This window comes from Chinchilla lanigera, unplaced genomic scaffold (assembly GCF_000276665.1).
Source record: "Chinchilla lanigera isolate Chin_1 unplaced genomic scaffold, ChiLan1.0 scaffold00008, whole genome shotgun sequence".
Lineage (NCBI taxonomy): Eukaryota > Metazoa > Chordata > Mammalia > Rodentia > Chinchillidae > Chinchilla > Chinchilla lanigera.
The window spans coordinates 35,817,041-35,828,198 of record NW_004955409.1 but is presented as its reverse complement, the minus strand read 5'-3'; the positions used below and the strand labels follow the sequence as shown (position 1 = coordinate 35,828,198).

At 43.3% G+C, this 11,158-nt stretch overlaps 1 protein-coding gene across 1 annotated transcript; it reads right to left on the bottom strand.

Annotated features, from left to right (window-relative positions):
* Positions 1-8,513: 8,513 nt before the first annotated feature.
* On the bottom strand, positions 8,514-10,866 carry LOC102017852 (mast cell protease 4-like). Its single transcript, XM_005377176.1, has 5 exons — positions 10,812-10,866; positions 10,122-10,269; positions 9,569-9,704; positions 9,077-9,331; positions 8,514-8,657 (listed from the first exon to the last, which is right to left on the bottom strand). Exons 1-5 carry the CDS (start codon positions 10,864-10,866, stop codon positions 8,514-8,516), a joined length of 738 nt encoding a protein of 245 aa, XP_005377233.1.
* Positions 10,867-11,158: the final 292 nt, after the last annotated feature.

Genomic DNA, 11,158 nt, shown 5'->3' with positions numbered 1-11,158 from the left:
GCTTCCATCTGTGAAGAGTTCCTAATCTGCGTGGTCCAATAGCTGGTCTGTCAGATGTGGTTGACTAGAAAAAATGGAGTGAAGACCTTCTATAGGTAATGGGGTAGGTAATGGGGTAGCTCCCATCAGGGGACCAACCTCAGCAATGCCCACTGTACTATCTGCCTGTAATTTCTTCATTATCTCAGTACCTTTTAATGGAGTTCCTTGTTCTCTCTTCTTCTTTACTTTATGATTGTTGTATGTAGATTGTTGACAGCACAATTTATGGTTTCATTTACAGTTGACACAATACCAAGATGGTAGAGTAAATGAGTAGAGTGGAATGAATATCACCAGAGAGCCTATGTTTGGAGTTAAAGGGAGTAACCCAAGAAACCCGTTGTTTCAGTTACTTCCAGGGAATTAAGATTTGTTTCCCTTTGTATAAAAGATAGTGAGGATTATTTTAAGGGTATAGATTTTTGTTGTTAGGAAGTTTAAATGTAGAAAGAGTGCATGTTTCCTAACCAGTGATGGATCATAGTGGACATTTGACATTTATGTGATTTTGTAATATCTTGAACACTTACCTGATTTAGAGGAGTTCTCAATTATGATTCTTGCCTTTGCAAGGTAGAATTCACAAACCTCCTCTGGTTTTTTAGCATCCAGGGGACAGTTGTGTGACCTAGACTCTGTCAAGCAGATGAGTAGGTGTAAAATTGGGTTGGGATGGAGTAACATGAGGCATCATGTAGAATTAATTAGTTCAGTCAGAGTGGGAGGCAAAGAGGCCTGACTTCTGGAGAATTCTGCTTCTCTCCTCTGCTTCCATATATCCAGAGAAGAAAGAAGTCTAGTCAGATTTGGGTAACTGGAGGCCAAAAGCAGTTTTTCATGGTGCTGACTTAGTGACCTGATCTGCTAGATGATTCCCCTGAGCTACTGGGGAGTTCCTTTTTGATGTCCAGGTCAGTGCATGACAGCCTACTCTTTTGGCATGAGGACAGCCTCCAAGAGTGTTTATCTCCTGAGAATGGTTCAGATCCTTATTATTGGAGATTAGAAGTCCTCTCTCTTTCCATATGCCCCTATGGGCATGGACAATCAAAAAGATATATTGTTAGCTATTTTGCTTGTTGAAAGCTCAAGAGCCCACATGAGTTCAAGTTTTTGAGATGTACTCACTGGGGGAGAGTTTGACCTGATGACCTCTTGTAAAGTCACTATTGCATACCCAGCATGGTGTTCACTGTGATCTGCGAAACTGCTTCCATCTGTGAAGAGTTCCTAATCTGCGTGGTCCAATAGCTGGTCTGTCAGATGTGGTTGACTAGAAAAAATGGAGTGAAGACCTTCTATAGTGTTAAGGTGTAGAGTTAAAGTCTCAGGGTCTGTGGGCAGCAGGGTTGCTGGGTATAGAGCTGATATTATTTGAGGAGTCACATTAGGATCATCTAATAAGGTAGCCTCATATTTACCTAACATCCTGGCAGCTAACAAGTACACCCATTTTGCTCCAACAATATTAACACCTGATGAGGGACCACCACAAAAATTGGCTGTCCAAATGTAAAATTTTAAGCATGCTTTAGCACATGGCACATTGCTGCTCTGTCCAGAGACAAGAACCCATCCCTTGGATGCATGATCTAATTGCTTTGAGAAATGAGCTACAAGTAGTTGAACAAGAACTCTCAGCCCTATTCTTTACTGCTCAGGCACATACGATTGAAATGATTTTCTTAAGTTGGGCAGTACTACAGCAGGCATAGGCATCATCTGGCTCATAAACGTCTTAAAGGCAATCTGACATTCCATTGTGGAATCAGGGCCTCAAGAACCATTCTGACTAGAAACTCATATAAATATTCACATTCTGCAACAGCCCGCCATAAATGTTTGTGGGTCCTGGGGGCCTGAATGTTGGCAATAGCCTTTTCCTGGTCAGCCACTGGGCTTCACTGACCTTGCTATAATCAGAACCTCAGGTAGACAACTTGTACCTTGGAGGAAGACACCTTACTGCTGTACTTAGGGAGATAAGTGAGAGTCCAAACTGTACTGCTAGAAACATGAGTGTGCATATATTTCTGTGGTATAATGCTCTTGATTCTTTTGGGAAGATACCCAGAAGGGGAATAGCTGGGTGGAATGGGACCTCTAGTCCTAATTTTTTTTTTTTCCAGTACCAGGAATTGAACTTATGACCTTGCGCTTATCAGGCAGGTGCTGTGCCACTGAGCTAAATCCCCAGCCCCTAGTCCTAATTTTTTGAGGAATCTCCACACTGATTCCCACAATGGTTGTACCAGTTTCCCATCCACAGTGGAAAAAGCTTCCTTTTTTCACCACAGCCCCTACAGCATTTGTTATTGGTTGGTTTCTTGATAGTAGCTACTCTTTCTAGAGTCATATGGAATCTCAGTGTTGTTTTAATTTGCATCTCTCGAATGACCAGTGATGTTGAGCATTTTTTATGTATTTATGTGCTGTGTACTTTTTTTTTTTTTTTTTTTTTTTGGTTTTTCTCCGGTACCAAGAACTGAACTCACGACCTTGTGCTTGCCAGGCAGGCACTTTGCCGCTGAGCTAAATCCCCAGCCCCATGCTGTGTACTTCTTCATGTGAGAAGTGTATATTCATCTCAGATGCCCATTTTTGGATTGAGTCTTTGAATTTGGGGGAGTCTGAGTTTTTTCAATTCTTTATATGTTCTAGACACAAGTCCTTTGACTGAGAAACAACTAGATAAAATTCTTCTCCACTCTATGGGTTGTCTTTTCACTCTGTTGGTGATTTCTTTTGCTGTGCAAAAGCTTTTTAATGAGATCCCAGTTGTTGATTCTTTGCAGTATTTCCAATGCAGAATAGACATTTCTCAAAAGAATTACAGATGGCCATTAAGTACACAAAACAATATCCATCATGTTTAGCCTTTAGGGTAATGCAAATCAAAACAACTTAGAGGTTCTATCTTATTCCAGTCAGAAAGGCTATCATCAAGAAAACACACACACACACACACACACACACACACACACACACACACACACACACACAAGCAAATACTGGTGAAGATGTGGAGAAAAGAAGCAGTTCTACAGTGTGGAAATGTAAACTAGTACAACCACTGTCAAAGTCAATATGGAGAGTCTTCAAAAAAGTAAAAATAGAAATTCCATTTGACCTAGCTGTACCTCTCCTGGGTGTCTTCCCTAAAGAGTTAAAGACATCAGATTACATGGTGCATGCATACCCATATTTTAGTAGGACAATTTGTATTAGCTAAACTGTGGAAATAACCTAGATGCCTATTGTAGTTGTAGTAGATTGATAACTGGTGGTCAACTTATAACTCCCAGCTGAACTGAGTAACTGTGGTGCTGGGTGTGGGAGGCCCACCTGAGGACTGTTGCCAGCAGCATAAGAGGCAGACCTGGAGAAGAAGAAGCAGGCTGTTGGGAGCTGAGAGAGGTTGTGGGGAGCTGGCTTTCCTGATGAAGTTGGCTGTTTTCATCCTCCGAGGAGCTCGGGACCTTGCTGGCACTGAGAATAGCTTCAGTTCACTTTGGAGAGCTCTTGTCCTCACTTTGAGCATAGCTGCCTGGTTCCGGAGGGGAAGATGGTGCACTGCCGGCCTCCTGGAAAAGTTTGCTGCATTGGCTTCCCTGATGGGAACTCAGCCATCCTGATCATCGGAGGAGCTCGGGACCTCACTGTTGTCGAGGATGGCTGTGGTACCTTTGAGGGGAGCTCTGGTTCTTCTGAGCATCACTTCCTGGCTCCGGTGCAGATCCCTCAGCCTGCTAGCACAGATCCTTCTTCCTGCTGGTACAGACTTTGTATATTCCACCACTGACCTTTGGGCCTTCCCAGCAGATCTGTGAAACAGGTCTGCATGAGATGTTGTCATGGGCTCTGGGCCTCCAGTTGGATTCGTGGGAGGCATTGTTATGAGCTCTGGGTATTCAGTTCAACTCATGTAGGACATTGTTGTGGGATCCAGGTCCCCAGCTGGATTCCTTGGTCTTAGTGTGTGGACAGATTTCCTGCACTCTTTTGTATACTGTTCTTTGGGTGACTTATAAATAATCATATAAAGTATGTGTCCTGTATTATGTTGTTTCCCTTTCAAAATAAGCCCCAAATCAACACAGTGGTGGATTAACTAAGGGTCAATTTGTAACACCCAGCTGAACTGAATCAGCCTGGGTCTAGGTATGAAAGGCCCACCTGAGAATCATTGCCAACAGCATAAATCAAGAACTAGAGGGGAAGATGCTGTGCTGTTCATCCTCTTGAAGAAGCTTGTCATGATGGTTTTCCTGATATGAACCCAGCTGTTCTCATTGTCAGAGGAGCTCTAGTCCTTGCTGTCATTGATTATGACTGTGGTTCTCTCTGGGGAAGCCCTAGTCCTTACCTTGGGCATCACTTCTTGGCTCCAGGGCAGATCTCTCAGTCTGCTGGCATAGATCCTTTATCCCCCTGGTGCAGACTTTCTAGCTTCTGCCAATGACCTTTGGCCTTAGTGCAGATCCTTGATACAGACTTGCATGAGACATTGTTGTAGGCTCTAGACCTCCAGCTGGACTTGTGGAGGATATTGTCATTGAGTTAAGTCTTCAGCTGGACTTGTGCAGGATATTGCTGTGGGATCCAGGTCTTCAGCTGGATTCTTTGGGTCTCTACTGTGTGGACAGATCTCCTACATGTTTTTTTGCATTTGACTTTTTGGGTGAATATTATAAAATAATCCTCTATATGTCCTGTATTAAATCTTTTCCCCTGTAAGCCCTGAATGCAACACCACAGACAAATGGATAAAGAAAATATTATATATACATATATTTGAAATTTTCTTAGCCATAAAGAAGAATGCATTCATGCCATTTGTAGAAAAATGGGTGGACACTGAGACCATAGTATTAAGCAAAATACACAGAAAGTGAAATATCACATGGTTTCTTTTATATGAGAAGCACGAACTATAAGTAAAATAGAATAACATAGACAGATTTTTAGACAATGAGGAAGGGGCCCAGAGGAAAAAGAGAGGGGCTGGCCAGGGAGGGGGAAGGGAAATGAAATAATCAAGATATGTTGTAAATATATGGCAGTATCCCAAAAGGAATGTAAATATTATGTATTACAAACATATACCAATAAAAAGTATATAGAGAAAATCTAAAAATGCTGTGTCTTGTGATTCTTTTTAAAGCTGCTGTTCCAGTGACTATCCAGCCTAATATATGGAGGTAAATATTCCTTCAGAGGCAACAAAGGTACAAATAACTTCCAGTGTTGATAAGCTGTTATGTAAGTCCCATAAATCCACAATATTATGCACACTATTTGCTCAGATGTTCCATTGTTTACAGCCCATTAACAAAGTTACTGGGGAAACTGAATCTCTATGACCACAGATATCACACCATCTTGGGAGGGATAATCATTTTCTTTTTCTTTTCTTCTCCTTCTCCTTCTTTTCCTCCTCTTTCCTGCTTTTATTGCTTACAAATGTGAAGACTCAACTATGCAAATATGTTGTGTGAGTAATCAATACTTTGCTTTATCTCTTTTAAGAATCATATTTATTTAAACAACAGTAAGCAACTCTAATGGTAAACTAGTTGGATGGGTATGACTTTTAAAAGTTCATTGTACTTACTAACATTTTAACTGTAAAAATTAATGTGGAATTCCCATACATGCATATATCCTGCTTTACTGTGTCCACTCCCCTTCTTCTATCCCTTTCCACTCCCTCTTCCCCTTCCCCATGACCACTGTCTCAGCCCCTGCTATTTCTTCTTATAAAAAGCATTTTAGAACCCTGATCCCTAGATTTTTTTTTTTTTTTTTTTTGGTTTTTTGTTTGAGACAGGATTTTGCTATGTAGCCCAGGCTGGTCTCAAACTCACAGTGATCTTCCTACCTCAACCTCCTGAGTACTGGGATTACAGGTGTGCTCCACCACACCTTGCACTTTTTAAATCTATGAAAAGATCAAAATGAAAAGAATGAAAAATAAATAAAATTATTAAAGGTAACTTTTCATTACCTTTTGGAAAAGGGAAATTCTTTGGCATGGCATGTGTAAGCATTTATTTCATTTGCTTATGTGCCCCTAAAATGACCTAACTGGGTCAAAATTCTGTGAATTCCAGCAAATTCATGAGTGTAACATTGACCTTCTGCAGACATGGCACAAGCACTTAGTTTTTTTTTTTGTGCATATTAGTAACAAAGAAAAATGAGATTCAGTTTTATCTGCACTGTTTTGTTGGAGGATTTATACTTTCCCATTGCCACTTTGGGCTTTGTTAGCACTTTTGCAGGAACAGAATTAGCAGCTAACCTAGCTGATCGCCTCTTGGGTCCTTCCTTCACTGTCCCTTCAGCTGCGCTGACCTTTCTCTTTGGCATTTTGGCAGTGGACAGTGCTTGTCTGCTGCAGTGGGCTGAGAGCCTTCATGAAGTCGTCTGGTCACTGCTGCTCTTCCTGCCCTGGCCAAAGCTGTCTTATCTGGATAGTTTGTCCTACTGGCTTAGTTGGTGCTGTGATTCTTATCAACCTCCATGTCTGTCAGACTCACTACTTGGGCCCCATCTTCCACATCTCAGAATTAGTGCTCTAGTGATAATGATATATTTATCTACTAAAGGTCCATGTGATGCTGTTTGATGGGCAGTGGTGGCCTTTCTGGAAGCCCTTAGATTCTAATTCAATCTGCGGGCTTAACCCAGCTCTCAGAAGTCTCTCATTACTATTTCTTGTGGGCCCAGCCCAGCTCTCAGCCCAGCTCTCACCACTATAACTTGTGGGCCAGGCTGGCAGGGTAGGCTGAGCATGCTCCCCCTACAGGCAAATTGTCCAACTTCCTGGGAAGAAGGGCTGCCTGGAGTATGTGCTGCCTGTAGGATCTGGGGGTATGGAGGCAATGAGATCTGTGTTGCAACAATGTGTGTTTGGGTCTTCTAAGGAAACATGTGCTGTGTCTCTGTTCTATATATTTCACATTTAAAAATCTATTAACTTTCTATCACCTTGTTTTGAAATTCTGTATCATTTTTATTGTTTTGGTGTTGTTTTGTTTTTGTCTGGGTTGTCATTACTTTGTTTTCTTTTTAAAATAGAAAACTATTATTAATTATACAAATATTAATAGGAGGAAAAAAGGGAAAACAACTTTAAGTGTGGTCCCACATAAGTTGTTTAATGTTTGAGATCTTACCTTCAGGTTGTATTTCTCCCCCGACATGTGCTTGTTTTTCAAATAAGGAGTGTGTGTAAGCAGTCTTGTACATTATGCTTTCTGTACTTTACACCTATATCAATTAGTGGTGAAGCTGAAAGTCTGGGCTTGTGGGCCTGGGAGGCAGTGGAGAATATAAAAGTGCTGGGTCCCTGGTCTGGGGCCAGAAGTGGAATCAGTTTCTCATGGTGCAGTAATCAGGGGCCATGCCTATCTTTTTAGGCACCCTAGGGACAGTGGTGAGATCTACGTGTAGCTCCTTTAATTGCAGGCCCCATAGAATTCATGTGGTTCCTCTTGTATTAAGGGATGTGGCTATGAGTATATTGGTCTGAGCCAGCTCAGTTACTGGTAGCCATAGGATTAATGGGATTGCAGGTTACCCATAGGTGGACAATGTGGAGAACTTGACCCAACTCAGATATTCCTCTTCTGCAAGACATGGAGACATTATGTCTTCTTTGAGCAAGATGATGGTGGAATTTAGGTGGTTCTGATATATTTCTCAGGCCAGCCTTACACTGATGTCCTTGAGGATTCCTCTGCTGAGCTGGAATAGCTCTGTCTTCTGTACAGCTGCAGAAAGAGCTGGCCCCCTCCTGTTGTGACTGCTATAGTCACAGACTCATCCTGAGGATTACTGGGGGAAGCTGCTTCTCTGGATGCAGACCCAATATTGAGGGGGAGGATGATAATAGGGCAGGTGTCAAGAACACAAGGAATCAATAGACAAGGAATCCAGGTCATAGGTTGGGGACTGTCTCTGAGGCAATCATAGGAAGTTACTGTCTTGCATGGATGAATTCTAATAGCTGGGACCTGGGGTTTTGTGAAAGGAGGAGGAACAGGAAAGGAGAAAGAAGAAGAGAAGGTAATGAAGGAAGAAAATAATTAATGCCAACATTAATCTGGTTGTGAAGCACTCTAGTTCAGACCTGAGTATTTTAGATAATCTTTAATAATCCACAGCATCACATCAAACTCAAGGGAGTTGGTTGTCAGATAATTAACATGGCAGGAAAGAAGCCCAGTTCAATTTTTCATTGACAGTAGAGGGGGATGTGTGTGGGGGAGGAGAACACTTCTCAGCAATGAAAACAGAGTGGAGTCACACGTGCTGGATGCTGCATCTTTATTGAGATTCATTGGGAGCAATCATCAGAGGCTTTTGTGCCTGCTGGAGATTCTCTGGGCTCCTGTAGAAACCAGGAACTACCTAGAGGAAGCTCTGGTTTGGGGACTGTCCCTCAGGTTGGCAGGGCCTCTCAGCTATTTGTAATTTAAGACTTTATTAATCCAGCGCACATATGGAGATATGTGAGTGAAGATGGCAGGGGGTTGTGCATTGAAACGTCCATAAGACACAATTCCTTGGGCCACCCCAGCACACAGAAGGGGTCCGCCAGAGTCACCCTGTGGATTAGAGAGAGCAGATCATGAGCAGAGATTGTCCTCCCTCTACTACTCTCTCCTCACTCTGTTCAATCAACCTAGCTAGCCCCAGGGTATCCAGAGCTGGGTCGGGAGTCCTGGCTCTACATGGTGTCATCAGGTAAGGGTTTACTGCCTGCATGCTGTCTCTGGTCTGGACTCACTACTCCAGATCCTGTTCCCTCGATCCTCTCTATTTCTCTTCTGGAGCCCTGTGTGGAAGACTGGGTAGATAGGATGGAGGCAGGACCTGGGTATAGGAAGATGGGACCAGGAGAGTGGATTCCCGTTTCTGGAGAGGGAAGAACCCATGAACAGACACAAGTCACTCTACTAGGCAACTTTTCATTCTCCCCTCTTCCGAAGATATTATTTTCCTGTAAAAATAAGTATGTAGTCACCTTGTATGCCGATCTTATCTTCCTGGGATTGCCCACACAGAGTTGCAGGTCATTATTATAATCTTGAAAGTGGTTACAAGCATTTTCATCCATGATTCTCAGCTTCACCTCTCTCAGAATATCTGAGGTTGGCTCCATGACTCCTGTTCTCCCCCAGCCAGCTGCCCGACACATTCTCCCAGGTTGAATAAAAGTAGATGCAGTAGGCAGGGCAACTGTGTTCACAGCATATGTCAGCGTGACTCTGCTCTGCAGCTGTGTGAGGAACAGAGGAGATGGGTCATTGTCCAAGAAATCTGGGTGGCATTGGGCAGTGTGGTGAAGTAGAGATCTCCTGGGACAGCGTCAAGAGTTTCTCCCAAAGGGGTGGTGATGACATGGAGTGGGAAAGTGGGTTACAAGGAAATGGGTTGAAAGAGAGAATGAGAATGCACAGGTCAGGAGAAAGGTTAAGGAAAGGGCAATTGAGAAGCACAAAAAAGATAATGGCACCTTCAGTAACATGATGTCATTGAGACTGGTATAAGGATTGTACTTTGGGTGAACAATTTGTTTAGTGACTTTCAGCTTCTGCCATGTGGGTTCTTTCTGTGTTAAGTCATGAGCTCCAAGAGTGACAATAATTTTCCTGTTAAGACACAAAAGAGAGACACGAAAAAAAGCCCATCTTTTGAGAAGAGCTCATTCTGAACAGAGCGACCCCACTTCCAGTTCACACTTGAGGGGCTCAGATCTTCTAAGGGCAGAGTTACTATGGACAACAGAATTGAGGAGGGGCAGGGAGCTGGCAGACACAAGACCAGGATTGCACTGGTGGCCTGAGTGGTGGTGACTTTCTTGATCTGGGCTGCCCTGTATAAAGAAAGTCCTTTTCTCTGGAGATGGGGGCGAGAAGTGAAATGGCCATATCCTCCCAGTATGTACTGCTGACTTCCTGGAGACAAGCATGGCAGGGGAACCTCTCTTCAGCCCACTTCAGTATTTTCTGTAACTCTGGTTTCTATGAATCCTCACATGAAGAGAGAATAAATCAAAAGTTTCTTACCATCCTTTGCAGTGAGCAGCAGTCAGCACAAATTGTTCACTTATGAGAAACCCACCGCAACTGGAAGCATGATCTCTGCTAGTGATTTCCAGATAGGCCATGTAGGGTCGGGAGTGAGGCTTTGCCTTAACACCACCAATAATCTCTTCTGGAACAGAGAATCCCAGACCCCCAGTCACAGGCTAATAGAACCTTCCAGCAAAGCACTGACAGAGGAAGATGTGATTGGTTAACCTGAGGAACTGCACCTGAGCCTCATCTTTAACCTTTCGTATTGCAGCCCCTTTATGCCTCCTCCTGCATTTCTCCCATTTCACTCTATAAATCCTCAGAAAACTAAGGTCAGTCTTCTGAGTTGGCATTTCATTTAGGCATTTCTTCATGTCTTCATCTGAATCTTCTCAACACAAGGGCAAGGCCAGAGATGGGTTGTGAATCAGAATTGTGGGTATTTTGAGGGAAGCAGGTGAAGGCAATCAGTTTTCTTATTCTTTGTCTACCCAAGAATTCTTGCCTGGGAAACTGCCTTCAACTGCAGGAGAGGCTGTGACCCTGCCTGTTAAGAGATTTCTCTTGGGACACTTGGAAAGGGATCCTGTAGCCTTCTTTTAGGCTTTTCCTTTATGCAGGCCAACACATTTGGGATGAGATCTGGAGACCCAAAGGACAGGACATAAAAACAAGACTCACCAGCTCCGTCTTTGGGAGGCAAGAGAAGGGTCACCAAGAGGAACAGGGCCTGCATTTTCCCTGTGATGCTGCCCATGGTGAGCTTCTTATGCCACCACTCTCTGATCCCTGCCTTTATAGTCCCAGAAGTAGAAGAAAGGGCAGGGCTGGGAACCCCAGAACCTGCCTAGGCAAGCTTTCACTCGGCGAGTTTATCATCCTTATCAGAAACTCTCATTTCTACTCTCTGCTCTGCTGCTAAAGCTGTGGTCAGACCCCAAGAGTGCTGGCTCCTGGGACTAGCATTCACTTTTCTTATTCAAACTGCTCTCTAGAGGCAGGATAGTAACACAGCTCAGGGGATTCTA